We start from the raw sequence: 27712 nt of genomic DNA, 5'->3' as shown, positions 1-27712 counted from the left end.
GCTTGACTGTCTTGGCCCACACCTCTCCCGTATTCTGTCTCTGACCCATCTCTGCAGAATCAACTTCCAGGGATGGAAGGCTGTAGGAATCTACATTTTCAACCAGCTCTGCAAGCGAAACTGAGTAGACAGAGAAAACTAAAGAGGTAGAAATTTTCCTACTGCTATTTACTTTATGTTTTTCTTTATATATATATTAAACTCCCAGATGATTCTGATGGTGTGGGAATGATAGGTTCCCAGAGTCATTTGAACCATGATTCAGATACACGCCTTCCTTCATTTCTCGGCTCTCCTACAAGGTAGAAAATTACTCAAGAGCAAAAACTAAACCTGTGTTTTTCCTGTATCTTCAGTGCTGGAAATGCCAGGCTCGCTCAAAGCCGATGCTCTGTAAATACTTGAATGTTTGAATAGACTCCCAATAAAATAGGAACAAAATTAAATAAGGACACACATGACATATAGCATGTTGAAGAGAAAATAAAACTTTAAAACTAGTGAGTTAAAGGAAGATGTAACAGTAAGGCAAGAGAATACTCGGGTGATTAATAGACCCCAGGATGATCACAGATCAGCGTCAGTGTTTTGTTTCAGATCTAGAAGCAAAGGATCTTTGAAGGCATCAACTAACTTGTAGCATGAAGAAACCATGAGGTGGTTCCTCTTTTTATTCTGGTCCATTCCTGAAGTGATGTATTCAGCTACAAAATCTGTAGCTAAAGAAGAAATCTGAGGAATTGGAGAGAGTTAAGAAAGGAATCAAAACTTTCATACATTGCCAGAAAGAATGTAAAATAATGCAGCTGCTTTGGGAAACAGTCTCACAGTTCTTCAAAAAGTTAAACATAGAGTTAGCATATGGCCCAGCACATCCACTTGTAGGAATTCACTCAAGAGAACTGAAAACACACATCCGTCCAAAATCTTGTACAAATATGTTCACAGCAGAATATTTGTTCAGACTGTCCGGTGGATATGGTAGGTGACGAATAAACAAAAATGAGGTATAGACAAACCACAGAATGTGATTTGGCCATACATGGCGTACTGATCACGCCACAGTGTGGAAGAACCAACCTTGAAAACATGGCCAGTGAAAGAAGCCAGACACCAGAGACCACATATTCTTTGATTCCATTAATATGAAATGTCCAGAACGGGCAAATCCATAGAGACAGAAAGGGGACTAGAGATTACAAGGGGCTGAGAGGAAGAGGGATAGGAGGGACCTGCTGGAGGGTGCAGACTCTGGGAGTAGAATGATGGTCACCTAATTCAGTGATTATGCTAAAATCTAGTGAATTATACACTTTAAAAGGCTGAACGTTATGGTATGTGGATTATAGTTTGGTAAAGCTATTATTTTTTAATGACAGAAATCAAGAGGGAACATGGGGAGGGCTGAAAACTTGGCAAAGGACTTCCAAAGAATGTTAAAAAAAAAAAAATAAGGGAGAGAGGGAGAGGGAGAAAGAGACAGCTTGAGAGAGACAGAGAGGAAAGCAGGGCTGCCTTTTTAGGAACCGTCGGATTTTTAGACTTCTCTTTTCATTAAAAAATGATGGCTAGCTGAGGTGAAAATTAGAAGCCCTGGACTATAAATACAGCCTAAAAGTGTAGATGCAAGTTTTTCCTACCAATACAGAAGCTGGCATAAGAGGTTTTCACATGTCTCTTTCTGGTGGACTTAAACAATGCTCAGAATAAGTCTTATGTGTCAGGACAATCTGTGGGAGCCCTTCCTGAAATGGGGAGGTGAGGAATTACACAACCTTTCATGGTCTTTGCTTGTTCTCTCTCTCTCGGAACAGTTAGTTCTCAGCATTCGATGTAACACACTGCCTCCAGAGCACTGAAATGAGAGGAGACACTTCTGTCTCTTGAAAAGTTTTATTTGGTTTCTATATTCAGCCATAAACACACATGCCTCTTAAGACTATAAAAGTCTTCTCTAAACAATTACCTTTTTATCAAAAAACAAAGCAAAACAAAAAAAAAAACCAAAACCCCAGCTTGGAGCAGCACTTGCAACCTATTATTTCAATCAATTGTGCAAAGAAAGTTAAAGTCACATTATGTATAGCTACCTCTACACATGTTATTGATATGAATATACAGAATGTACTTGGCTTGGTACAGAGTTTTAGAACATCCATAAGACTTTGAATTCAGTTGTACATGACATATAAGATGATATCACCCTCACTCATATTTTCCAGAAGAGGTAGGACAGAAAAACCTCTTCTAGGCATTCCCATCACCCTCAATGCTCTTCGCTTTAGGAGAAAACAAGTACCTGCTATGCGTCCATTCAGCAACTGCTTCCGCATTCTCTGCCTAGGACTCAGAGTCCCATGAAAGTAAAACAAACTGAGAGACACAATTAGAGCGAGGAAGCCTCTTTTGGTCCTGTCACCAGAGTCAGAACAGGTCCTTCCTAGTCTTTTTCTCTGGTCAGGTCCCAGAGGGCTTCATTTTAGACCAAGTCACTATTGATGTTCTTGGTTTCGCCATCATACACATTCAGCAGCCTTCAATCATTGAGTAAATACAGAAATTTAAACCTTCCTCTTTGGGGTGAGTGATGTGAATCTCCATCTCCAATATCCTCAGATGTTTACTGATACTAGTTGTGGTCCTCCAACGAGGTACAGTTAAAATTTGAGTTGCTGAGAACACTGACCAAAGAGAATCCCTTGCCAAGACGCGAAGCACTCCTCCTCCTCATGACAGGCTCCTGCCCCTGTCATGCTAGGCCAGGGCATGGTCAAACTGCCCTTTCTCTAGGCCTTCCAGTCCGTCAGCCCAGGTTGAGGTGGGCATGCTCCGATATGGATCCAGAAGAATCCTGAAGCACCTGACAATAAGGATGCCCAAGAAAATAAACAACAAAATCACAAAAACGAACGTGGTTTTCTGCTCCAGAGACATGCTAGCATCCGATGACACATTCCCAAGGGGCACCAGGGGTGAAGGGACGGGCTGGCCTCCATCCATCGTCCAGGGAAGCTGGAACACACAGTCCCTTCTTTTCCATCATCAGCCTGTTGAGCTCATGGTGGCTGTACCTTGAAGAGGCTGCAGGGAGAAAAAAAAGGGGGGGGGGAAGGAAAAGAAATAAACACCAAAGGGAACCTCATTTTCCAGGCTCACCATCATATTGTTCAGAGAAAAGAAGGAATCTCTAAATGTTTTCACCAGGGGTGCCTAACTCTATCTAATTATGGGAAAGAATAGGTTACTCTTGCATGAAATTACCAGACTGTCCTCAGAGCAGCCACCTGGGGCCAGGAGGGATGGGCAGGGAAGGCAACCAGAGTAGAGAAGATGAGAAATGTGCAAGGTAACGTTGACCTCAGGGTGTGCTGCCAACTTGACATCCAAACCCAGCCTCCCTGCCAAGTCTCTTCCAGCGTCCCTCCAATAATAGTACTCTCACATCATTCTAATAATGATACCATTGACTGAGCCCCAGCTATGTGTAAACACAAGACAGCCACTCGACTACAAGCTCCATCAAAGCAGGGACCTCTGCAGCTCCAGGGCGAGGAAACAGGCTGGAAAAGGTGCTCACTATAGAAACTGCCTCAGGGAGCATTGGGTTCTGGGCTCTGGGCTCCAGGCTCCATGTGGCTGCTTAATGAGCTTGGGACCTTAAAGAGGTCAGTAAGCTGGGCAGATGGAAGTAGAAATGGCTGCATGTGTCACGGTGCTTATCCTGAAATGGATGACTGTGAAAAGCCTTTGGAAAGTGTACAACAATGAAAAACACAGTGTTGCTTCATTGAAGACATGACCAAGGGAGCTATGATGCTTCTCCTTTGCTTTCTCCTGTCTGGGCCAAGGGAGAAGGAAGATGTGTCAGACTCCCATACCATCAAACTCCTGCTGCGTTTTCTCTGCTCTTCAAAAAACCAAAAGCTGGTTCAATACTTGACCCTGGGAAGGACCTTGAGGATGGAGCTGGGGGAAAGTAATGGAGTGCATTTTTAAAAGCCTTACAGCAGCTTCCTGCTGTTTGTTTAAGACCATGTGGTGAGAGGAAGAGAAGGAAAAAGATGTTATCACTATTTCCCTTTTGCTAGTAGAAAAATTACAGTCTATGGATATTACTATTTTAAGGGAAAAACATATACCCAAGGCAGGATGTTTAAATTTTTAAAATTTAAAGGTAAATGGAAGTATACACAAAGGCCATTGAAAGCTTTGTGTCTTGAATTAATATCAATCAAATTTTATAAAGTACCTATGTTAGACTTTATCAAAAAATATATGACATATTTATGAATCTGTCTATAAGAAAAATTATAGAGTCATCTATGGAAGTGAACATGTTGGAAAGAAGTTATGCTCAATGAAAATAAGCAACCAAATAAAAACAGAAATTATGACCTGAAGGACTAACACAGAATTTCTTCAGTTAGCTTATAATCATTGCCTTGAAGTATAGCATTAATGGCTGTAATAATCTCTATGGATGGGCTTTTCAAGGTTTATAAAATCAGAGTTTAAAAAAAAAACAAAAAAAAATTAGGGAAGTACAACACAATATCTGGGAGGAAAGAGTTACCAGTTTGGAGGAAAGTGTATTTTGCAGCTCTATGACTAAATTTTTTAAAGGCTGGAAAGATTGAAGTAGATTCATTGATGGTTTATTTTAGTTTTAAAGGAAGATTTGGCTAAAGCTTGTATTTTTACAAAAAAAAAAATCTGCTGAGGAATATGGAGGATATTCATGGATTGGGTTTGGTTTTGGTTTGCTTGATTTTAAGTACCCTCCCAGTCTTGGGTACTAATTCTTGATGGGTGACTGGAGAGGGGCAGGAAAGGGTGCCCACATCTTCCAAGGCATCTTCCCAGTGCTTCTACCTAGGGACCTCCCTCACACCCCAAACACCCAAGCTGGACATCATCACACAAAATACAAAATTCTCCAAGGTCTGAGTGCAAAGAAAGCCATCTGGAGCTAGAGGAATGGATGTTAAGCTGTGCTGCTGTGCTCCCTCTTGTCTCTTCTTGGCCTACTGATGTTCCCTCACCTGGACCCCTGCCCTCCCACTGGCGTACTAGAATCCCATTCTATGTCCATTTCCCCTCCACTCAGATGAAGCCAGAGCCCTTTTCTTTGTCTATTCGCAACATAGCTGAGACAGCCATGCGTTTTCAGGAAGTTATTTATGAAAACACAACATAATCCAAGAAGGAAATAGAAGAAAAATGAGGACCATTGATAGTGTACATTTACAACATAACGATTTCTCAATCTGTAAAGTTCAATGAAAACGGTGAAAAACTGGATTGAGAACCTTTTGAGCTCGGGTTAATGATTCTTTAGCCACAAGCTAGCTGACTAGTATAGACATAGCTGTTGGGTTCCTCCCTTCCTACTATTGGTCTTCGCAGGATAAGTGGCATCATGACACCCTGGACCCATCTTCCCCAGCCTTATCCTTTGTATAGACAAAGTAACAAGTCCTTTACTCCCAGCGCCACATCTTACAATTTCGAGGCTTACCCCATAACTCAGGTTTTAGAACTGGTACATCATGCATTTGGGGGCTGCACTGATGGGCAACCATTCTAAGAAGCCCTGGTAAATAACCTAGTCATCCTGATTCAGATTATCAGCCACAACTCCCTATAAGTGAGTCTGGGGCTTCACTTCTTTAGAGGAAAGCCAGCTATTAGCATGATTGAAAACTCAGTTTTAATTTGCAGTTTTACCACCCTGTGCTGATTAAAAGGTAGATGCAAGGATATGGTTAACCCTCTTTGCAGTCTGATCACATGTTTTGAGAAGCCTGCTGAAATGTAAATGTATATTCTTATCCTCTGACCCTTTTGTCACCATCCCCTTTTAGATATACCAAATTGATGAGAAAATAGCGATGAAAACTTTTTGAGGGCTCTGCAAATCTTCATAAATTATAAGCCTTTCCCCTCCCACCATACTGTGGTGCCCAACTTCCTATTAAAATACCATCATTTGGTCAAATCATCAAGGTCTCTATGAACTTGCAGGATTTTACCAAGGAAAGTGATGCGTGAACACAGTAGGAATTTGCCTTTCGATACTGTTCCTATTTGAAGGAGGGAGAAATGTGGTAGATAGAAAGGGAATTGAAGGAAGATGTTGCTGGGAGTAAGGGGCTGCTAGAGAGGAGTGGTGGGAAGCAGACATCGTCTGCAGCTGGTCCAGCAGGAGAGCCCTGGGAAAAGATGAGGGAGAGTGGGTTGGGAGGAGAAGAGCAGGAGATGGTTATAAAGGGCGATGGGGAGCCAGATCCAGAAAGAAATGCCAGCTATTTTCCAATTTTGCCCAGTACTGATTGAAATCCCTAGAAGAGCCTGCTTGATTTGAAATCTGCAATCAGCTAATCAATAATTTACAAAGTGGGAAAGCTCAACAGCATGTTTAAGTTAAAGGAAGCATCAGTATAATAACATGCAGAAAACGAAATAAATGTAATCACTTGGCCATCATGGTACAAAAATATTCAAAGACATCTACATTTTTGAAATGTTCCTTTTGGCAGAAATGATTCTTAGAAAATGTACACAATTGGTTTTAGCTCAATAGTAAAGTGTTTCTTTTAGATGAATAGCAGAATCTGGGCAAGTAAATTATTTCAGAAGATTATGACACAGCCATCACAAACGCTAGTAACAGCACAAGGCAGCTATTTTAAGTGTAGGAAGGACCACAGGTACTCAGGGCAAATATTTAATCCTGACGAGTTTCCCCCATCATGCAGCACACCTGTCTCTCCTTTGCTGGGTCTGTTTGTGCCCAGGAAATAGTCTAATTTTAATATGGACCAAGGAAACCTAATGAAAAGAAGCCATTTCAAAAGTCATATAAAACATTCCTTTTCTCAAACCAAGCTCCCCAGACTCTGGTATTCACAAAGTATAACAGCCTGAATTACTAATTAAGCTCCATGCAGGCAGCCCGTCCCAGCCGGAGCCACTCTCACTATTGGCCAATAACTATGTTGAAGTTATTGGCAAAGAAGCCCTCTCTTTCTTTCCCCCTACTTCCTCCACACTGCGTCAAGATTTATCTTGCTGAGCTCATATCCTAACCACTCCTCCCCCCCCAGAAAACCTGTCTGCTCTAATGTTCAAGACCCTAACCCACCCATTAACCCCCTTATGGCCCCAATACCCCTATTTTCTGGACCACAGATTAGGTCATACTCTGACAAAGGAATTTTTCTAAGGTATTCATATATTTTTAAAACACGTCTTAAAAAGGAACAAAGATCAAATCACATCCGGCTTTGAATAAAGTGACAAGAACAAAGGTACACGTAATTGATCGGTCGACCCCAGACCTCCTGTCTATTCTGCAGCTCCTGACACCTGCAGTTCCAGATCACCCCAGGTTTCCCACCTCTGAGCCTCTGGTCATGATGCTCTGTGCCGGATGCTCGCCTCCTTGCCCTATTCCCACCGGTGGAGTTCTCTCCGTCCCTCACCAAATCCTGCCTCCTCGGTGGGCCTTGGTCTCTCCCTTCACCAAAGGCATGGGTGCTTCCTGCTGTGTCTCCAGCACTTCACCTGCATGCATCCTGCAGCAGCGCTATCACACGACGAGTCCCCACGGTGTCTGTCACCTCCCCCTTGTTTAACAACAAGCTCCTTGAGGAATTTTTTGCTGCGCGAGGATCATTGCCTCTCTAAACAGAGGTTGAAGCAAATCTTTGGCCCCTTAGAGTCCAGGGAACTAAATTCAAACTTGGAGATGCCAGCTGATTGAGCAAGGGGTGAAAAAAACACATCATCCACCTGAACTGGGATGTCAGATCATTGGGTTTGAAACAAATCGTGTTTCAAAAGAATCACAAATAATCTGAGTCACGGTGGCACTTTAATAGTCACAGATCTCATGATTTAAAAAGCAGTTATTGGGCTTTTTAGATTTTCCTTGGCCTCAGGGCTGTGGGGTAAGGTCCAAAATACAGAAATCAGCTGGAAGCGAGCACTCTTCCTTCTGTGTCAGGGATCAATCCTTTCTCACCTAAAGTGCTTTTTTTTGGTGGGGAAAAGCCATCATTTAAAATACCCTGAATCCTATTGTCTTACATGGAAACTCTCAATGTCAACACACATCCTTCTCAAGCTTGGGCCCTTTGGACATTCATCGCATTAGCATCTCATTATACAGTTTCACGGAGGGGAAAAATATTTTATCTGAAGAAAATGTATCTTAAAAAACAATGTCATGTTTCTTTTCTTATTTTTCAAGTGACAGCAACAGAGTGAGTTCAGCGCATTTGGCTCCTTGTTCTGTGGAGCCACATGCAGGCATTCCGCCACCTCACTTTTGTGGTTGTTGACTCAAGCGCCTGCCCTCCTGAAATGAGTTGCAATAACAGCTGCAGTCAATGTAGTACGTGTGTAGTCCTGCCTGGCACATAGTGAACCTTTAAAAAATAGGCGATGATGGATGAGTGTTTTTATCTCACGTTTGTGTGAAACGAGGTTTATTTCTAGTTTCCCAGGAAGAAATGGCGACTGTAAGGAAACCAGTCCAGACCATAAAACTCTGAAGAGTAGCATCTCACAAAGGATGCTGGAGCGAAGATTCTCCCTGTCATGTTGGCATGAGTAGAAAGTCACCATTCTCACCATCCCTCAGTTGCTCATGATATTCAGGGTGCAGTGAAGCAAGGCTCTCTGTATTTTAAGTATTCCAAAACCACAGAGTTGCTGTACCTAATTTTTAAAACTTTGAGGCCAAAAACCTTGCTATGAGACTGGACACGTGTTCCAAAAGTAGATGTAGGAACAGTTCATCCATTGAGCAAGAACACTCCCAGGCTTGTCCTGTTTACACTCACGCGTGACAGACCGGACACTTTGTTCCGCAAAGACATCCTGTGTAACTTGTTTATATTTATCTGGCAGCCTAGTGAGACCCATCTGCAGACTGTATCAGGGAAGGAATTGGCTAGGTAGGCAGGACTGAATTTGCAACCACTGGCAGGGACAAACTCACTCAAAAGGTGGCATTAACCTGCAACAGTGCTGAAGTCGAAATGTTAGCATGGTTTTCAGGGATGGAAGTAATACGTATCCTGAGACTGAGTCAGAATAAAATCACTCTCAACTTTTTGAGCTAAGGGAAGCCTCAGCTGTACTGCTGTCTGTAGAGCTGGTGTCTCTGGAGGGACCCCTGCATCCCGCCCCCGGACCCCAGCCATGTAAAGGTCCTAATCAACCCTATTATACAGCTGCCCCCACGACGGTAAGCCCTCCACGAAAGCCTCCTCATAGTCTAAGTCATCAAATCACTGCCTAAGCAAAAGTCAGTCACATGAATCTTGTGGAAATTCTCTCTATGAAATGAGAACAGTCCAGTGAACAGGAACTTGCACTCCAGGACATCCACGCAAAAATGCAAAACGTTTCCTATAAATTCAAAGAATTCATGGCCCTCTTGGTGGCCAGCCAAGAACTTCAGGTAAAGATTTCCTGGCTCTTTCTAGGTACTTCCTGCATTTTAACCTCCCCCCCCGCCCCATTTTTTTTCTGGCTCACATAATACGTGGCAACTTCCATATTCTTCTTTTCCAAACACAGTCCTCCTGTTCCAATACAATAGCCCTGATGCGTCAGAATTCACAGGATGGTTACGAGTAAATATTATTTTATATTCTCCAAAAATAGGCGCAAGGCTAGTAGCAAGCCCATAAACAAGGATTTTAGAGACAAGCAAATGTGGCCAGCTACAAATGTCAACAGGCAGTTTCGGAACCGGTGCAGCCTCTGCTGCTGCACTGGGAGTTCTGTTTTCTCTGACCATCCCTGCAAAGTCAGCCTGCAGACACATCTGCTTAGGTTTAGGAGTGGACCCTGTGGTACCCGGTACTTGTCACCGTGCTTGTCAGCTCTGGGTCAGCAAGAGACCTTTGTCTTCAGCCGGAGCCTTCACCTCAGCTTGACTTCCCCCTAACATCTGCTTAGAGAGTTTTAAAGGGACTGCAGGGCTAGGCTGCAGCCTGGCCAAGAGCGTCAGGAAAACACCGTGCAAGTGCCAGTCTGTAAATGGGAGTATCAAAAGGCACCACTAGCAAACTGGAACTTTTAACTTCAAACAGTAAACCTCACTGTTCTACTCTATTTTCGTTTCCCTTTCCTTGTGTGTTTCCTAGTGAAAAAGGGTGCTTGCTGAGAGCTCAAAGGGCTAGGGCTCCACAACTGCTCATCTCCAGGGATGGGCAGCACTGTCATTATGAGTTGTTGGGTTGTGAGCCTTTATAAACAAATTAAAACATCCCTGTTACCTTTTGGAAGGTTGGATGTTTTAAGTGAACGGGGAAAAAATAATGTAGTGGGCAATAGCTTTTAGGCAAAACTTACTGCAGCTTAGCAAAGAAAAACAGCCTCTCTTACTGCTCCCTTACCCAGTGGCAGCAGCCTTATAAACTTAAGCATGCTTTACAATTAAGCATTTTTCCATTGTACCCCCCTGGCATTAACTTTGCCTAGCGATTGTTTAATTAGACTTTATCTGACAGCTAGATCTAAATTCAGATCTTGGATCCAAATGTCATCCATGCGATTCTGGCTCATGCATAAATTGTAAAGTTCGAGAAAAGCATTTAATTAGCCCATCACAGAAACAGATTTTGGACAAATACCTGGATCTGGCTGAACAAACACTTGATCCATTTCCTGGTGGAACAGTTACAGGTAGTTACGAGCCTCTTTCGTTTCCATTCTTCCCGACCAGGCTTGTGCTAAAGCTGTAGACAGTGGTAGCTGCAAGCAGCTGATGGCACACCCCAGATCCAAAGCTGTTGTTTCAGGCTTAGAAACTTCCCATTAAAAGCCCCGAGTTAAAGGAGCATCGTCTTTCTGTGTGAGGCATCCTTAGCGGCCAGTACAGCTGCTTCTCTGAGACGAGCCATGATTTCAGTTCTGCCTCAGCAACTCTTCAGAGGCTTCTGCTTCAGTGAGTAGAGGCAGTATCCTAGCAGTGTGTCTGAAATCATCTTCAAGAAAACATTAACATTCAAAAGGAGTGTGGGTGAACACATCCCAGGGCATTCCCACACCTTTTCAAAATCAAAGCCATAAATCTACCGGGGGTCTGCTCTTCTCTATTGAGTATTGACACTAGTCCTCTTTGGGGATGTCACTTAGCCCCTTGCAGCAACCAGCCTCCATATTGATTACGCTTTATGACCTTCAGGCCAACTTAATTAATGGGAAGGCGTCTAGGGTAGGGCATCAATTTCACATTTGGGAGATGAAGCAAAGACTCCTTTTCCTAAAGAAAACAAAATTGACCTTTCAGAAAAGCAGCAATTACGAGAGGCAATGGGGAAGGAACAATTAAAAAAGAATAACATCCTATTTTCACCATCTGTTTGTAAAGTTACGAGGCTGTGGGTTGGCACGTCCATGGTCTCCTTTGGCTGGCCTGCATAACTGTGACTTTGGCAGGCACCCTGCCCCACACAGGCCATCGGAGACCCCTCGATGAATCAAGATAGACCTTTGTTGCCTGTTGTTCTCATTCTAAAGATTCTAGTTATGGAACATAAGACTTATTTTTCTTGGCTCGAGTGCCGAAATAAGTTTGGAAAATATTTTAGGATAATATTCATCTTAAAAAAAAAATGCTTCTCTGGAAATAATTCAGCATCATCCTTAAGACGAAACATCCTTGTTTTTTGGCAACGCACCACTTTCTTTGTTAAAGTGGAAGCACTCTCAGTGACAACATCCACCCACCAAATGATGGGGTGCATGATATTTAAAGCCAACCCTGCCTGTGCCTGTCATCTCTGCTGTCTCTTCAGCGCTTGCGAGAAGTTGGCCAGTACCCAGTAGCTCTAGGGACTAGAACGGGGCTCGTTTTCGGAGAGGAAAACCCCCATCTGCTAGCGAGAGACAGCAATCCTGGATAAGCCTCAGGCCTGAGAAAAATCAAATGCTAAGTGTTAGAATCTCATGTCAGAGTCAAATGCTTGCCATTAGAACCTAACCTCACAAGAACACCAAGATTGCTTTCCCAGATGTCTTCCAGATTTTTAGCTGAATTTCTTTTACAATTAGTGTAACTTAATGGGTTTTTTCTCTTTCTTTCTCTCTCTCTCTCTCACACACACACACAGAGACAGAGAAAACAGTGGGATGAATAAAACCCAGCAGAGCACTATCCTTCAGTGCTAACTGGTGTCCTTCACCCTTTTCAGCCGATGCTATTGGTGGATGGAGCACCCTGTCTCAGTAATGCCAGCAGAGTTGGGTTCAGGGAACATTCTGACCCCTCCCTCACTTATATACTTATTGTTCCTTGTGGTAAGAAAGGACTCTAGTTAGAAATGAGCATGGGTTACTGCGGGCGCTCCCCCAGCCTGGAGGCCCCTCGGATATTGTTTTAGCCTGTAGCCCTGCAGAGGTGGCAGGGAACACGAGGGGCTGTTCCCTAGCTACTCTGCAGGCTGAGGCCATCCCAGGGAGATGAGGGCCTGGCCTATTTTTAAAACTCTCCAGAGCAGTAGATTCCAACCCCCACCCCCCGCGCCCCGGAGACAACTTCTGTTTAAACTGACTCCTCCATTGCTTACTTTGTGTAAATGAGTTGGCATGTTTCTTTATTCCATCCTTGCTGCAGTCATTAACCACTGTGTTAGAATGCGCTTCCCCCCAGGAATCCGAACTAGGTGAAGACAAGAACATTTGATGAAGATCTGCTGCTACAAAGACCCTCCAGCCAAGTTTGGATATTTCTTTTATAAGATACTTATAATTGGAATGGCTCGTCTCCCTCACACTTACATTATGTCAATTATCCTGAATTCTGAAACAATGAATGAGGCTTTATGTAGTTTATGTCTTTGACCATTTCATAGTAGGTCCTATTTCTGTAGTCTTTAATCATCTTTACAGCTCTTTGAATTCCTTCCTAAATTTCTGCTTTCTGGTCCAGCTTTAAACAGAGAGCATAGAAGGCTACACAGAGCTCTTTCATGTTTCAAACACGAAATGGTGATGAAATTGGATGATTTCATAGATCATATATGCTATGCTTCTCTGATCCAGTAGGACCCCAGGATTATTCCTGGGTGTTAATTCAGTCTTTCTTTTTACCACATAACACCATGAATTAGTATTGTTAGAAATCTATTTTAAGAACTTTTCCTACACTCTCATTTTGTCTCACACTTAGTGTTCTTTAGGTTACAGTTCTTTCCTAAATGTCCTATACTGAATTTTCCCACCCCCCCCAAAAAAAAAATTGACAATGAATATAAAAACATTTCAGGAGCCATCAAGCTTTATACCAACACAAGACTGTGCTGTTATTATTATTGTTTCTTTCTGACTCTACCTAATTCTCAAAATAACATTGAATTGATTCTTGGAACAGTCTTCAAAATATAAACATGATCTTTTCCTTTTCATCACTAGATTCTTGGTAAAAAGTCTTTTTTTCCCCCTTCTTTTGTATGCATTTTTCTTTGATGTCATTTAGGAAATGTTCATTAAGTTCATTCATTATGGGTCAGATATGGTCTGTATTCAGTGTTGCAAAGAAGAAAACTGGGGGTGCTTGCACCCAGCTTGAGTTTGCCCAGGTCGTGCACTGCACAATTCTAGGAGGGCCCAGAGGAGCTCACCTCCCAACAGTGATTGCTAAGCTTCTTGACAGATGAGCCCACCTCTCCTCTCTTCTACTTCTTTACCTCCCCTTCTCTTCCCACCCAGCAAATATCTGACTTGTGTCTCTGCCTCTCTACAGGACCTGATTTCACAAGGTCATCTATGGCTTCTAATTGTCTCAAGCAAAAAATCCCCCAAAACCAAAGCAAAAGACAAGCAAAACCTTTAGCATTAATCTTCCGTGTTCTTTGTGGCGACATTGGACCTGGCTGGGCACCCTCCAAGAAAGGTCCAGATAAAAGGATACACCAAGTAAGGTATATAGAGTGGCAGGAACTAAGATCTCAGCCTTTAGTGCCCCTCTCCTTTGATGCCTTCTACTTTCAGAGGCTTTCTATTGCTTTCCGAGGCTAAAGCCATGTGTAACTCAGGCACCTACCAACAGATGGGAAATTGAGGATGTAAAAACAGACAGGCTAAGATATACGTTAATGGCTCCACCACTTACAAGTCACTAAAAAGGAGTTGGAAGTCAGTTTATATGTGTCATTTTTATTCTAATGTCTCCTTAGTTTAAAAAAATATCCGTATATCATGTAATATGAAGTTATAAAACATCAAGATTACCTCTCTTTCTAATATCCTTCAGACTTGCCAGGTCCATGTATAAGTTTATTTATCCACTAGGCCATCTTCACAGGTCAATGAACATTCAAAGCACATGAGAGTAGTCAGAAAGGTTTAATCATATTCACAACAAGCCTATAAATTAGGATCTATATTCAAGCATTATTAAAAGCAAGCAGGTTAAAGTCCAACTGCGAATTGGCAGCCTCCTGGCTTAATCTTTTCTTGAATTCATTTCTGCACACATCACATCTGTGGTATGTTGAATGCTCAATTAGTAGCCGATGAATCTGGAACAGAGGAGTATTTGAAATGAAAATGAGGGACAAACAATGTACAACTCGGTGGAATTATATTTGAAAGAAAGAAAATACTAATATTTTCTCATACTTGTCAAGATTATAGATTGCCCTAAAAATGATCAAGTTTGTTTATTCCTTTTTAAGTCAAAAATAATAAGTCATAAATAAAGAAGTACATCATACTCATGATAACACTTATGTCCTACCCTAAAAAGAAACTTTGTAAGATACTCATATTAGTACTATTTAGAGACAATATTTGCAAAATTTCAGTTATTCTAATTACAATAGGAAAGTTTAAGAACATCACTATGGCTTACTAACTGTTCAAGGGAAATTCATACTGAGGAGTTAATAGCCTGGTGGGTAAATTTATTCTTTTCAGATGACTTGTACAATAATAACAATTTTCTTAATGACTTTGAAATACTTAATGCCTTTAAAATGTCATGTAAGTGCCAATTAGAGTTTTATACAAACCATCCCTCTAAATTTTTAGGCTGTCATTTTGGCACTGTTCTTTCTTTCTGTTCAACAGCTGCATTATAAAAGGGAAGCTGCAGGGACAGTTTGAAGATTAAGCAGCTTAGAACATTAAGATGATTTAGAAAATGAAATAGAATGTACCTGAGAATTACTGACCTTTTAGCCTGACTTTTATACCTGACAAAATTCTGGAACTAAAAATCTTGCCACTGAAAAAAATCAACTTGAAATACCCAGAGGAGGAAAAAAAAATTGTACCAAGCAGTTTAAAATTCTTCTTGAAAAATTATGAAAAACCAGGCTCAATTTCTTTTTCTTTTTTTCTTTCTTTTTGGTCTTTTTAGGGCTGCACCCACGGCATATGGAGGTTCCCACACTAGGGGTCTAATCAGAGCTGTTGCTGCTGGCCTACCCCACAGCCACAGCAATGCAGGATCCGAGCAGCATCTGCAACCTACACCACAGCTCACGGCAACACCAGATCCTTAAGCAAGGCCAGGGGTTGAACCCGCAACTTCACGGTTCCTAGTCGGATTTGTTTCCGCTGCACCATGATGGGAACTCCTGAATTTCTGATATTTAAACTTGTAGAAATTATGGAAAGGAGGCTGAGGAAGCAGTAATAAGCAGAAGTTATGATAGGTGATCATTGAATGCAAATTTTATGCTTCAGTGTGCATTTTATAGATGATATAGTCACTGCTTGAAAAAAATTTGTTTACAAATATTTCAATGAAAGCAATCAAAAGTTCCAATCAGATAGCATATTATTATTATTTTTATTTATTTTTTTGCTATTTCTTTGGGCCGCTTTTTTTTACTGTTCACAGGATATTTATTTATTTTGTCTTTTTTGCTATTTCTTTGGGCCGCTTCCGCGGCATATGGAGGTTCCCAGGCTAGGGGTCCAACCGGAGCTGTAGCCACTGGCCTACGCCAGAGCAACAGCAACGCGGGATCCGAGCCGCGTCTGCAACCTACACCACAGCTCACGGCAACGCCGGATCGTTAACCCACTGAGCAAGGGCAGGGACCGAACCTGCAACCTCATGGTTCCCAGTTGGATTCGTCAACCACTGTGCCACAATGGGAACTCCCAGCATATTATTTTAAACATTAAAGGTACATGTTTCTCTTTCAATTCTACATTCCAAACTTTGTAAGAGGCCCAACATCTAAATTAACACCCTGGTTTTCCCATATCACGCAGACAGCATCTATTTTATGTGTGTTATCTATTTAGTCATTTATATGGCTAAATACTATGTAATTATTTATTTCATTTATTTATGTGTATACATTTATATCCCATTGAATTTCAGAAATATATGAAGTAGATTATATGTCATTAGTGATAGCAGACTGTTATTTTATTTTGTATTATGTTTTCAGTGGATTTCCCCATTGCTAGGAAAAGCTCTTAGATGTTTTCAAATTTTGAAGGATAAAATCTTTCTAGGAAGGTTGTTTGGCTGAAACACTAGATAGCATATTTAATCTAAAAAAAACCCCTGTCTTTAATAAATTTTATTTTGCAGCAATTGTACATAAACAAATGCAATAGCATGCACTTCAGTATGTTCAGTGTATATTACTGCCGCAAAGGTGAAAATGCTGCATGGTAAATTAATAGGGACTGAATACAATTCAGTACCATTTTCAAAGAGTTGGTAATAAAGTCAGTGCTTCATTTGAAATGCTCAAGAATAGCACCTTTAAAATAACCCGTGCAGAGTCTCAATTCCATTACTTTTAGGAAGGGGCCTTGTTTTTGTTCTCAACATTTTTTTAAATTTAATTTTTTAAAATTATTTCCCCAATGCAATTTTTTTTTCGACTGTACAGCATGGTGACCCCGTTACACATACATGTACATATTCTATTTTCTCACATTATCATGTTCCATCATAAGTGACTAGACCTAGTTCCCAGTGCTACACAGCAGGATCTCATTGCTAATCCATTCCAAAGGCAATAGTTTGCATCCATTAACCCCAAGCTCTCAATCCACCCCACCTCTCCCCCTCCCCCTTGGCAGCCACAAGTCTATTCTCCAAGTCCATGATTTTCTTTCCATGGAAAGGTTCATTTGTGCCGTATATTAGATTCCAGGTATAAGTGATATCGTGTGTTATTTGTCTTTCTCTTTATGACTTACTTCACTCAGTATGAGAATCTCTAGTTCCATCCATGTTGCTGCAAATGGCACTATTTTGTTCTTTTTTATGGCTGAGTAGTATTCCATTGTGTATATATATCACATCTTCCGAATCCAATCATCTGTCAATAGACATTTGGGTTGTTTCCATGTCTTGGCTATTGTGAATAGTGCTGTAATGAACATGCAGGTGCGTGTGTCTTTTTTAAGGAAAATTTTGTCCGGATAGATGCCCAAGAGTGGGAATGCTGGGTCATTTGGTATTTCCATATATAGATTTCTAAGGTACCTCCATACTGTTCCCCATAGTGGTTGTGGCCGCTTACATTCCCACCAATAGTACAGGAGGGCTCTTTTTTCTCCACACCCCCTCCAGAATTTGTTATGATGGCCATTCTGACTGGTGTGAGGTGGTATCTCATGGCCATTCTGACTGGTGTGAGGTGGTATCTCATGGTAGTTTTGATTTGCATTTCTCTAATAATCAGTGATGTTGAGCATTTTTCATGTGCTTGTTGTTCTCAACATTTTTCTTAATTCAAAAGTAGATGTGGGGTCATTTGAGAAAATGAGAACATTTAGTCTTCCCAATAGGCTCATAATTGGTGTTGCATATCACAAGTATGGTTAGGGGCCAAACACTAATACAATATTCACTGGACTGTGGATTACTAATGTGTAAGCCAAGAAAAGCTGTGTTTGCAAATGGGAAAATGATGAAGAGAAACCTCTCCATTGTTCCCTGCACGTGCCCACATTCATAGGGCAACTGAGGATGGCAGGATGGACATCCATCACTGACAGTCACCCCTTCCCTGATCCTGCCTTGGAGAACTAGCCTCTGTGATCTGAGATGAGCTCCCACTGGCTCCTGAGGCTCTGTCTTGACTTCCCTCTGGGGGTGGAGTCCATGCCTTGTCTGACTGCCTGACTACGTTCCTTGCAGCTTGCAGCTTTACAACAAAACAAAACAAAGCAAAACAAAACAAAACAAAACAAAACTTTCTCATTCTGTAGTCTCATCACTCCAAAATCACAACTTTTCCCATTCCTAAGACATCCATGTATATAAAGTAATAAATCACCTTTCTTCTTTCAAGTATTGTCCATTCACCTAGCTTAGGAAACTAAATATAACAAAAAAGAACAATAGAACTCATTTATCCAACTCCAGTCAACAACTAATCATTTTTCTGTCTTCTTAATATCTAAAACCCACAAAGGCAAGTGTAAAATGATCATGGCGATAATTAGAATAATAACACTTACAATAATGTAACGCAGCAACATTGTACCATTGGTCTTCTTCCACTTAGGTCTCTTAGAGTGGCAAGACTTGGACACTTTACATGTTTTTATTCCGTGAAAATAGTGTGTGTGTGTGTGCATGCCTTTGGGGGTGGATGGGGAGAGAGAGGAATTTGTTCTGACTTTCTGATTAGGCTATAAGATCTTTGAGAATAAAGAAGGCTGGGTCTCCTATTAATTTATTTGTCACTTGACTAGCTGTAATATTAGCAGAGGTAATAATTTATGCACAGACTTCACTTTTTGTTACAAATTGTCCTAAATAAATATTACAGTCCCATTCTTCCTAGTTGATTTCTCTTGCAACGTCATTGTCGTACTTTGCCTGTCATATTAAAATAAGTCTAACCAGGCATAACCACTAATTGCTGGCTTCCAACCAGTAATCTTCCTTTGCACCAGTCAAGAGTGGCTAGATAATGCTGTGATTTAAAAAACAAAAAACAAATTTCCTGTGGCAAAAAATAACACAAATTTTATTTCTTGGCTACATTGAGGTTATGTGGGGACCTTGCTCTTATGTCATCATTATCCTCTTCCCAAGACCCAGACAGAGGGGCCAGCTTCTGCCAGATATGAAGGAAAAGAGAAAAGGAACATGGCGAACATATGCTGGTGCTTAAGGCCCCTGCCAGGTGGCTTAAATTTCACTGGACAAAGCAAATCCCATGGCCACATCTGAATGTAATAGGCTGAGAAGTATCATCCTTCCTAGTTAGGAACGTGGAACACTGTCTCAGAGTGACCCAGTCTAACACTACATTTAACCACAGTTTTACCCTTCATAGAGTGACTCGCCATCAATTACGCCCCCATAGTAACCTTTCTTCGACATCTTAGCATCCTTGAACTTCAACCTGCACCAAACTGCCTGCATCCAGCTTCTATGTCAGATCCCTTGTTTAAACCTTCCTTGCTTCCCCTGTGTTTCTAGACTTCATTTGGATTTTGATGCCTAGATTGGTTTGGTTTCTTTTGACTCTTTTCTATTGGGTTTTCTTCAGGATTATGTCTTATCTCTTTTCTAGCTTGGCTCTATAACGTAGTCTACATAGCATGTTACCTTTCTGATGTAATCCCAGGAGTTTTAAGATCTTTCCTAATGGGCAGTCACAGTCTGACATTTCCAGATCTGTTCCGACACCCCGGCTCCCTCTTGATGGGTCAGGTATCATACCCAATACCTCACAGGGACCATACCACCCCAGGATACATAATATTATTATTCCCAATTTATATCTATATAGAGTTTTAGGAGGTAGAGTGATTTACTCCAAAATACAAAAGATCACATTTGAGATATTTTTGTTTACCTCTCACTCTTCTGCAGGGCGTAGGATAAACATGAAGTATTGTAAAATAACTCAGAGTGTGATAGAGGCTTCTGAAAAAAATGATGACATTCATTTCTTAGTGAGCACTATGTGGACAGTACAAGAGACTGCAACAAAGCTGGAGTTTGGGCATTGCCCCTCTGGCCTGCAGGAATGTCTTGTTCCAGAAAATAGAGAGAGAGAGCATGTCCTGAGTGAGTCTGAGCAGTGGCGGGTGGAAGGCAGTGAGCTGGATCCATGTAATAATGTAGCCAACCATTTCTTGGGTTTGAGATCCTTAGGGAAAAGTTATTTAGGTGGTTTTTTCAATAATTATGATCTTCCAATGTTTCAAAAATAAATTTTTGGTAATTAGAGATTTTTTTATGTGTCTTCCTTCTCCTGTGTCATCTTTTATTGTTCTACTGTTGTGTTGTTTTTTTTTTTTTTCTAATTGGACAGAGCCTCTGAAATCCTTCTTGTAACAACCCTGTCCTTGGTCACTCCCTCTCCTAGATCCACATAGAATTAGAATTTTAAAAGAGTAGCACCATTTCTAATAAGGTAGAAGGGATAATTTGGACTACTACTACATTATGCCAATGTTCAAGGCATAAACATTGTTTAATGAATTTTGCTTTTTCTCTGTCCTCCGAGGACAACATAAGCCTGAGGCCTTCCTGAGCGCAGAAGCAAAAGCTCCTCAGAGCAACAACAGCAACAAACAACAAAATCCACCCTCAGACTTTAAGTCCTCATCCTTCAGTCCACGTTCTTCATAGAGACAGGCCCACTCACCTTCCTGGATGGATTTAAGAGTCTTGAGGTTAATGAGGGTCTTGAACTGGACACCGTGTATGCAGCAAGACCACTAATTCAACTAGCAGGCAGCTAAGTTCCCTTGGTCTCTTGCTACTTGCCCCCACCTCTTACACTGAGACAGCTGAATTTGCTCTTGAGTTAAAAAATATTGCATTATAAGTGGCTCCACACTGAGCACCACACTGGGTCTGATGCTGGTTGGGGAAATTGATTGTCTCACTTATAAATCCACAGAAATTATTACAACTGGATTTAAGGAAGAAATTTTCATCAGTATTTTTATGTTCATCTTTTATATTATAAAATCATTTCTCAGAACTGTACTCTAATTAGCTTGGACTCAAAAGAAAGCTGCATGCTCCATCTCAAAGATGTTTTACTGCGGGAAGTACCAATAAATAAGGCAATCGATGTTTCGCTAGTTTAAGAATTTCAAGTTCCTTTATTTCAGGGAGAATATCTTGGTCTCATGATATCTGATATAACCAGAATGTAAATAAGCTGCAGTTTGGAGGGAATCTTATACCATTTGGGGCTTGAAAACTCATTCAGAGCAGTATTAACTAGTACTGAGAAAAGAGGATCAAGAGTTACATAGGAGTCCCGGCCCTTTGAGTCATCACCTCCAGGAGGCAAAATAGTACAAGGACCCTAGTGATCTGCCTTCTTACAGTGGCTATGGGGCAAAGCCATCCTAAGCAAGCTAGCTCTGGGGTGCCATGCTCCCCTGCTATTAAATTAAGAAGTTTATAACTAGACCTAAAATTCTGTGATTTTACAGCTATCATGTGCCCACAAGAAAAAGTCATCGCTGTCTTCCCATGCTTGGCAGAACACACACCCTCTCCATCAAGACAATTGGAAGGCACACCAGCCCTTCAAGAGCGCCACCTTTCCAGGGTAGAATGTTTTCACCAGTACTTGCGGAGGAAAACGAGAAGAAATGTTCACCTGGAGGATGAGAGTGAGTTCTTGAGTTTTTGCAGGTGTTCCTCAGAAAAATATTTTGCAGTATTGCCTTATAGACTATCAAAGATAGAAGGAATGTCATAACACTGCATTGCTATTTGCCTCAAGTCCTGGCCTGCAGATTCCAAGGTCAGCTGTTGGAAGCCAAGGAGTGAAGACTCTGAAATGTGGTAAGAAGCAGGAGGCACATTTTCCTCTTGCAGTGACTTCTATCCAGTTCAACGCATACGCCCACCACTCTCTGCTGGCAGAGGAAAGAATCAGGTCTGTTTTAGACAAAACACAATAACAACTTCAATACACAATCTTATCTTTAAAATTGAAAATATTAAATATCCAGAAGTATTTTCCACAATCCATTTGAGTATCAAAAGAGTTCACTGTGGCCCGTAAACCAATCATAGAGAATTATGCTGTTATTCAGAAATACTTGAGCTTTCTTCTTCCTCATAAATGATGGATAAGAAAAATTCAGTCCTACAAGCACATTTCCATAAACACAAAGAAAACTAATTCAAATCCTTCAAGATTTGAGTAATTGGTTCAGTTCAAACTGAGTGGTTGGTAATAGCACTGGCTGTGTTCTTTTCAAAGGTTACTGTTCATAATATGAAAACAAATTCAGTGGATTTCAAGCAGAAGCATATTCTATGAAGACCTAAAGAATCAGAGAATTATTTCGGAGAATAATTAGGAATCATTATGCTTTCATCATTCTTTCCGATAGAAAGCTTCTTGGGATGCTTTGCTAGATGAGTGTTTGCCACTAGAATTCCCTCCTAAAACAATGGACTAAGTACCTATATTCATGCATCTTTGCCATTTTGGAATATGGCTATATTAGGCCAGAATGTAATTTCAAAATCATTTCTACTGTTAGCTAGTGTCATTTGTGTTGGCCTCTCCAATTCTCTGACCCATCTCTTAACGATCTCTAACAACCCATCCACTGTAGTTCACTCCTCAGTCAGCTTGGCTCTGTTCTCAAATGACCTTCCATGGAAAACACCATCAGCAAAATCTTGATATAAATAATTCATAGATGAAACTTCACTTTAAAAATTAAACTAATAGATTATGAACATGTAAAAGAAGGAGATCTAACCAAAGGTCAGGAGTTCAGTTACCACCAACATCAGACAAAAAACAGTTCAGATCCTGGCGCTGGTCTTCTCTCTCAATTTCTCTGTGCCTGGTACTCCCATCTATGTAAAATGGGATAACAATAGTACTTACCTATCTCCTAACACTGTTGTAAGGATTAAGTGAGTTAATTTCTATAAAAGAGCTTAGAATAGCTTCTGGCACATGGAAGTCGATGCTATTATATAAGTGTAGGCTATTATATAATCATAAATTTTACTTTTATCTTTTTTCTTATGATTGCACCAGTGATAATGGCACATTTCCCCAAGATAAAGTGCATTATAATTTTTCATTTTAGCATAAATCCAGCAAATTCAAATGCAAGCATAATTTTAAAGCCACTGCCTATGCTTCGAATGGTATTGGAACCCTAAAGAAATACTGAACTCTATTCTGGATGTGTGTGCGATAGTTATTTTTATTGCATTTTCACTCTGTGTCAAACACATTAAATGTGCTTTACATATGATAATTTATTTAATCCTCACAAATTAGAGAGTATTATCTTAATTTTATAGCTGAGACACAAACTGTTTACATGACTTGGCCAATATCACAGAGGTAGAAAATGACAAGTGAGGAATCCAAATGGAGGTAGCTGTGCTCCAGAGACCCCTTGATTAGCCTGCACACTGTTTCTTTATGTGGCTGGAAAATTCCTCATTGCACCTCCTGAGCTAATAGTTACTATTGTGCAATAATGGACAAGTCAGTATATAAATATTGACATCTGTAACTCAGCAAAGTTGCCTGAGTTCAGATTCTTGACAAGGGCACAATTTTATTTAATGAGCAACTGTCACATCATGTATGTCCCATCTCCCTAATTATACTTTAACCTCCATGGGGAACTTTATATACTCCAGAAAGTCTAGAATGGGTTAAGACAGCCCTCCATAAATATTAGGACTTGTGTGACAGCTTCCCTCCAGATGGTGAGCATTACAGAATTCTGTTTTGAGTGAGGTGATTTTTTCCACTTCTCATGTAGGACCACTTTTCCCTGCCAGTACTTCCTCCCTATGCCACACACCTGTCTGAGTCTGCACGAGATATCTGGAGGGCCCCACCTGGCATGGCTTTGTCTTCATTCTTCTGTGAGCCATCTGAATCTATCTTGCTTTTAAATGAAAGTTATCACTCAGGCCTTGATGTAAATGCAGGGCTTGATGTAAATACAGGGGATGTTGTCAGGTCTAGGGCTTCAAAGACCTTCCAAGAAGCCCTGGGTTGGATGGTACAGATCATATCATGGATTTCAGAGCAATTTTCTTACGGAGATACATTGTGCTAAATTAACATAGCTAAAGTATGTCTAACAGACAGCTACATCTAGACACATCACTTTCATTATGTTCTATAACAGGGAGGCAGCTGTGATCCAGTAGAAGGAGCCCAAGGGTTCTACTCAAGGATACAAATTCCAGTTCTGCCACTTTCCGAACTCTATAAACTTGGGTAATTCACTAATCTTTTCGAACCTCACTTTTCTCAAATGTAAATGAGGGTAGGTGTGCTGACCCTTCCCATTTGATATTCATGAGTATGTTTTTGCTCTTTAATTAATTCCACGGAGCACTTTATCAGAAGAGTGTGCCTTTTAAAAGGCATATTGTGTAAGGAGATAACAAAGAATCAGGTTCATCATTTTTTTGTGTTTGATTGGTTTGGGTTTTTTTCATTGTAGTATGGTTAATAATGGTTGATATTATATTAGTTTCAGGTGTACTACCTAGCAATTCAGTATTTTATAGATTAGGCTCCATTAAAAGTTATTATAAAATAATGACTATGATTCCCTGGTTGTAACAATATATCCTGTTACTTGTGTGTTTTCTACATAGTATCTCCTCATCCCATACCCCTTTCTGCCCCTCCCTACTTTTCTTTCCCTGCTGCTAGTTTGTTTTCTGGATATGTGAGTCCATTTATTTTTAAAATTCAAATTAATATTTTTTAATCTTTTTAATTTTCTTAAAATTTTTGTTAAAATATAGTTGATCTACAATGTTGTGCCAGTTTTTGCTCTGTGGCAAAGTGACCTAGAATGCGTATATATACACATTCTTTTTCTAATATCAGATTCCACATGTAAGTGACATCATCACTACTTGTCTTTCTTGGTCTGACTTATTTCCCTAAGTATAATATACTCTAGGTCTAATATCCATGTTGCTGAAAATGGCAGAACTTTTTTTTTATGGCTGAGAAACATTCCATTGTTACTATATATAATCACATCCTTATCTGTTCATCTGTTAAGGGACACTTGGGTTGCTCTGCTTTCCTATCTTGGCTGTTATAAATAGTGCTGTGAAGAACATTGGGGTGCATGTATCTTTTAGAATTAGTGTTTCCATTTTCCAAATATATACCCAGGAGGGGAATTGCTGGATCATATGATAATTCTATTTTTAGTTTTTTGAAGAACTTCCATACTGTTTTTCACAGTGGCTACATGAATTTACATTCTCACCAACAGTATACATCCTCTCCAAATTCTTCTCCATTGTTTGTTATTTGTAGACTTTTTGATGTTAGCCATTCTGATAGGTATGAGGCGATGTCTCATTGTGGTTTGAATTTGTATTTCTCTAATAATTATCAGTGTTCATGTACCTGTTAGCCATCTCTATGTCGTCTTTGGAAAAATACCCACTCAGGTCTTCTCCCCAGTTTTTTCATTGGGTTGTGTGTGTGGTTTTTTATATTAAGTTATATGAGCTATTTATATAATTTGGATATTAACTCCTTAATGGTCATATCATTTGCAAAAATTTTCTTCCATTCCATAGGTTGTCTTTGTTTTGTCTTTTGTCTTGATAGTTTCCTTTGCTATGCAAAAGCTTTTAAGTTTAAATAGGTCCTATATGTTTATTCTTGCTTTTATTTCTTTTGCTTTAGGAGATAGATCCAAAAAAATATATATTGCTACAATTTATATCAAAGAGCGTTCTGCCTATATTCTCTTCTAGGAGTTTTATGGTTTTAGGTCTTACATTTAGGTCTTTAATCCATTTTGAGGGTTTTTTAAATTATTTATTTATTTATTGATGTATGGTTTTAGAGGCTGTACTGATTTCATTCTTTTACATGCAGCTGTTCTCTTTGGCCAGCACCACTTATTGAAGAGACTTGTCTTTTCTCCATTGTATATTATTGCCTCCTTAATTGACCCTAGGTGGATGGGTTTATTTCTGGGCTCTCTATTCTGTTCCATTGATCTGTGTCTTTTTTTGTGCCAGCACCATGCTATTTTGATTACTATAGCTTTGTAAAGATCATATTCTTGAAAGCTTGTTCCTTCTTCCCTTCCCCCCTCATTTTTCTTCTCTTTAAGAAAATAATCAGTAGACAGGATACTCATAAACTTTACAGGGGAAATGGGGTATTTAAAATGTCCATCAACAAGCATGCACTCAGCTAAATGATGATCAGGGCCTGACAAATGAAAACAGTATGCAATGGGATGAAGCATTCTAAGTCTCCTCAACCTCAAAGATAAGGCATGATTGAACCCCCAAATGGCTAAACAGGGAGAGGGGAAGAAACTGAGAATTTAGAAATCACCTCTGTAGAAGAATCTTGGGGGAGCATTTCTCTCTGACCATCATTCTTTCATATGTGAAGCCGTAGGCCCAGACTCTTCTTCAGCCACAGAACATTCAAGGCAATACTAGGAGAATGGAAAATTCTGCCCCAATTCTCTTATAAGTGTACATTTATTTATGGACATTTAGGAGAATATTTTAGATATGAAGCAATTTTCCCCTCTCCTATGGATTCAGTTTTCTCATTAAGCCTTGCCCACAGCGGGAAGAGCGGTCTCCTTCTGACTCACTGTAATTGTGGAGTCAACTTAGCTTCTTTTAGTTGTGATGGTTTAATACTATTGACGGGAAAAGAAAAAAAACTCCACAAGCATGAGATGTCTTTAAAATATTAAACTCTAATCGTTGATTGTGGACAATGTAACTGTCCCAGGCAGTGACTCATTTCCCCCTCAGGGCAGTACTTTCTTCATGTTTGCATTTTAGAATTTCCTACCTTGTATTCTAATTCAGGGGTCAGCAAACTTTCTATAAAATGCTGTATTGAAAATATTTTCAGTTTTGAGACCAGACAGTCTTGGTATTTACTGCTGAACTTTGTTGTAGCATGAAATAGCCATAGGTAATGCATAAACAAATGAGCACATCTGTGTTCCAATAAAACTTTATTTATGGACACTGAAATTTGAATTTCATGTAATTCTCATGTATTCCCAAATATTATTTTTTTTATTTGATCCTCCCCCCCCAAGAACTTTTTAAAAATATACAACTACCCATAGCTCTTAGACCATATGAAAACAAGTGGTGGACCAAATATGACTGACAGCCATAGATCCTCTACCTCTATTTTAACTCATCTACAAAAAGCCTTTGAAAACAACAACTGTATTTGTTCTCATCTAAGTGAATGATAATTAATCAGCAATGAATACAAATGGTTAGGATAACAGGAATTCTTCAACCAGTGTAAGAAAGGAAAAAGGAGGGAAGAACAGGGAAATAAATAACTGAGGAGTTTCTGCTGTGGCACAGTGGGATCAGCAGCGTCTCTGCAGTGCCAGGACGCAGGTTCGATCCCCGGCCCAGCATAGTGGGTTAAAAGATCCACTATTGCTGCAGCTGCAGCATAGGTCACAACCGCAAATCACATCTGATCCCTGGGCTGGGAACTCCATATGCCTTGGGGCAGCCAAAAATTAAATGAATGAATGAATGAATGAATAACGGAAATGTCACATCCAGAAAAGTTGCTGAAAATCGGGCTGTGCTATCTGTGAAAACATTTCTTGATAAGCTGTTTGGAAACAGTGCCTTATTTTTCACTTTTAGAATTCAGGTCACAGTTGAACCTCTATTGCTCAGCAGTGCTTCAAGAGGCTGCTGGGGCTTTGCCGTGATTAG

General features: G+C 40.3%; 1 protein-coding gene across 3 annotated transcripts; it reads right to left on the bottom strand.

Moving 5' to 3' along the window:
• Window positions 1–472: 472 nt before the first annotated feature.
• On the bottom strand, window positions 473–11285 carry CTXN3 (cortexin 3). Of its 3 annotated transcripts, none has more exons than XM_047778541.1 (3): window positions 10653–11285; window positions 1776–3081; window positions 473–732 (listed from the first exon to the last, which is right to left on the bottom strand). In XM_047778541.1, the coding sequence occupies exon 2, from the start codon at window positions 2998–3000 to the stop codon at window positions 2755–2757; it is 246 nt and encodes an 81-aa protein (XP_047634497.1). In that variant the 5' UTR covers window positions 3001–3081; window positions 10653–11285; the 3' UTR covers window positions 473–732; window positions 1776–2754. The 3 variants fall into 3 exon arrangements, with proteins under 3 accessions (XP_047634497.1, XP_047634499.1, XP_047634498.1); XM_047778543.1 differs by lacking the exon at window positions 10653–11285 and adding an exon at window positions 7400–7511; XM_047778542.1 differs by lacking the exon at window positions 10653–11285 and adding an exon at window positions 3262–3347.
• Window positions 11286–27712: the final 16427 nt, after the last annotated feature.

This window comes from Phacochoerus africanus, chromosome 4 (genome assembly GCF_016906955.1).
Source record: "Phacochoerus africanus isolate WHEZ1 chromosome 4, ROS_Pafr_v1, whole genome shotgun sequence".
Taxonomy (NCBI): Eukaryota; Metazoa; Chordata; class Mammalia; order Artiodactyla; family Suidae; genus Phacochoerus; species Phacochoerus africanus.
The sequence above is the reverse complement of the archived record's forward strand: the minus strand, read 5'-3'. Positions and strand labels throughout refer to the sequence as shown.

What these genes read in the sequence shown, in the direction of transcription:
- CTXN3 (XM_047778541.1), bottom strand. Translation starts at nt 3,000, where the DNA reads ATGGATGGAGGCCAGCCCGTCCCTTCACCCCTGGTGCCCCTTGGGAAT.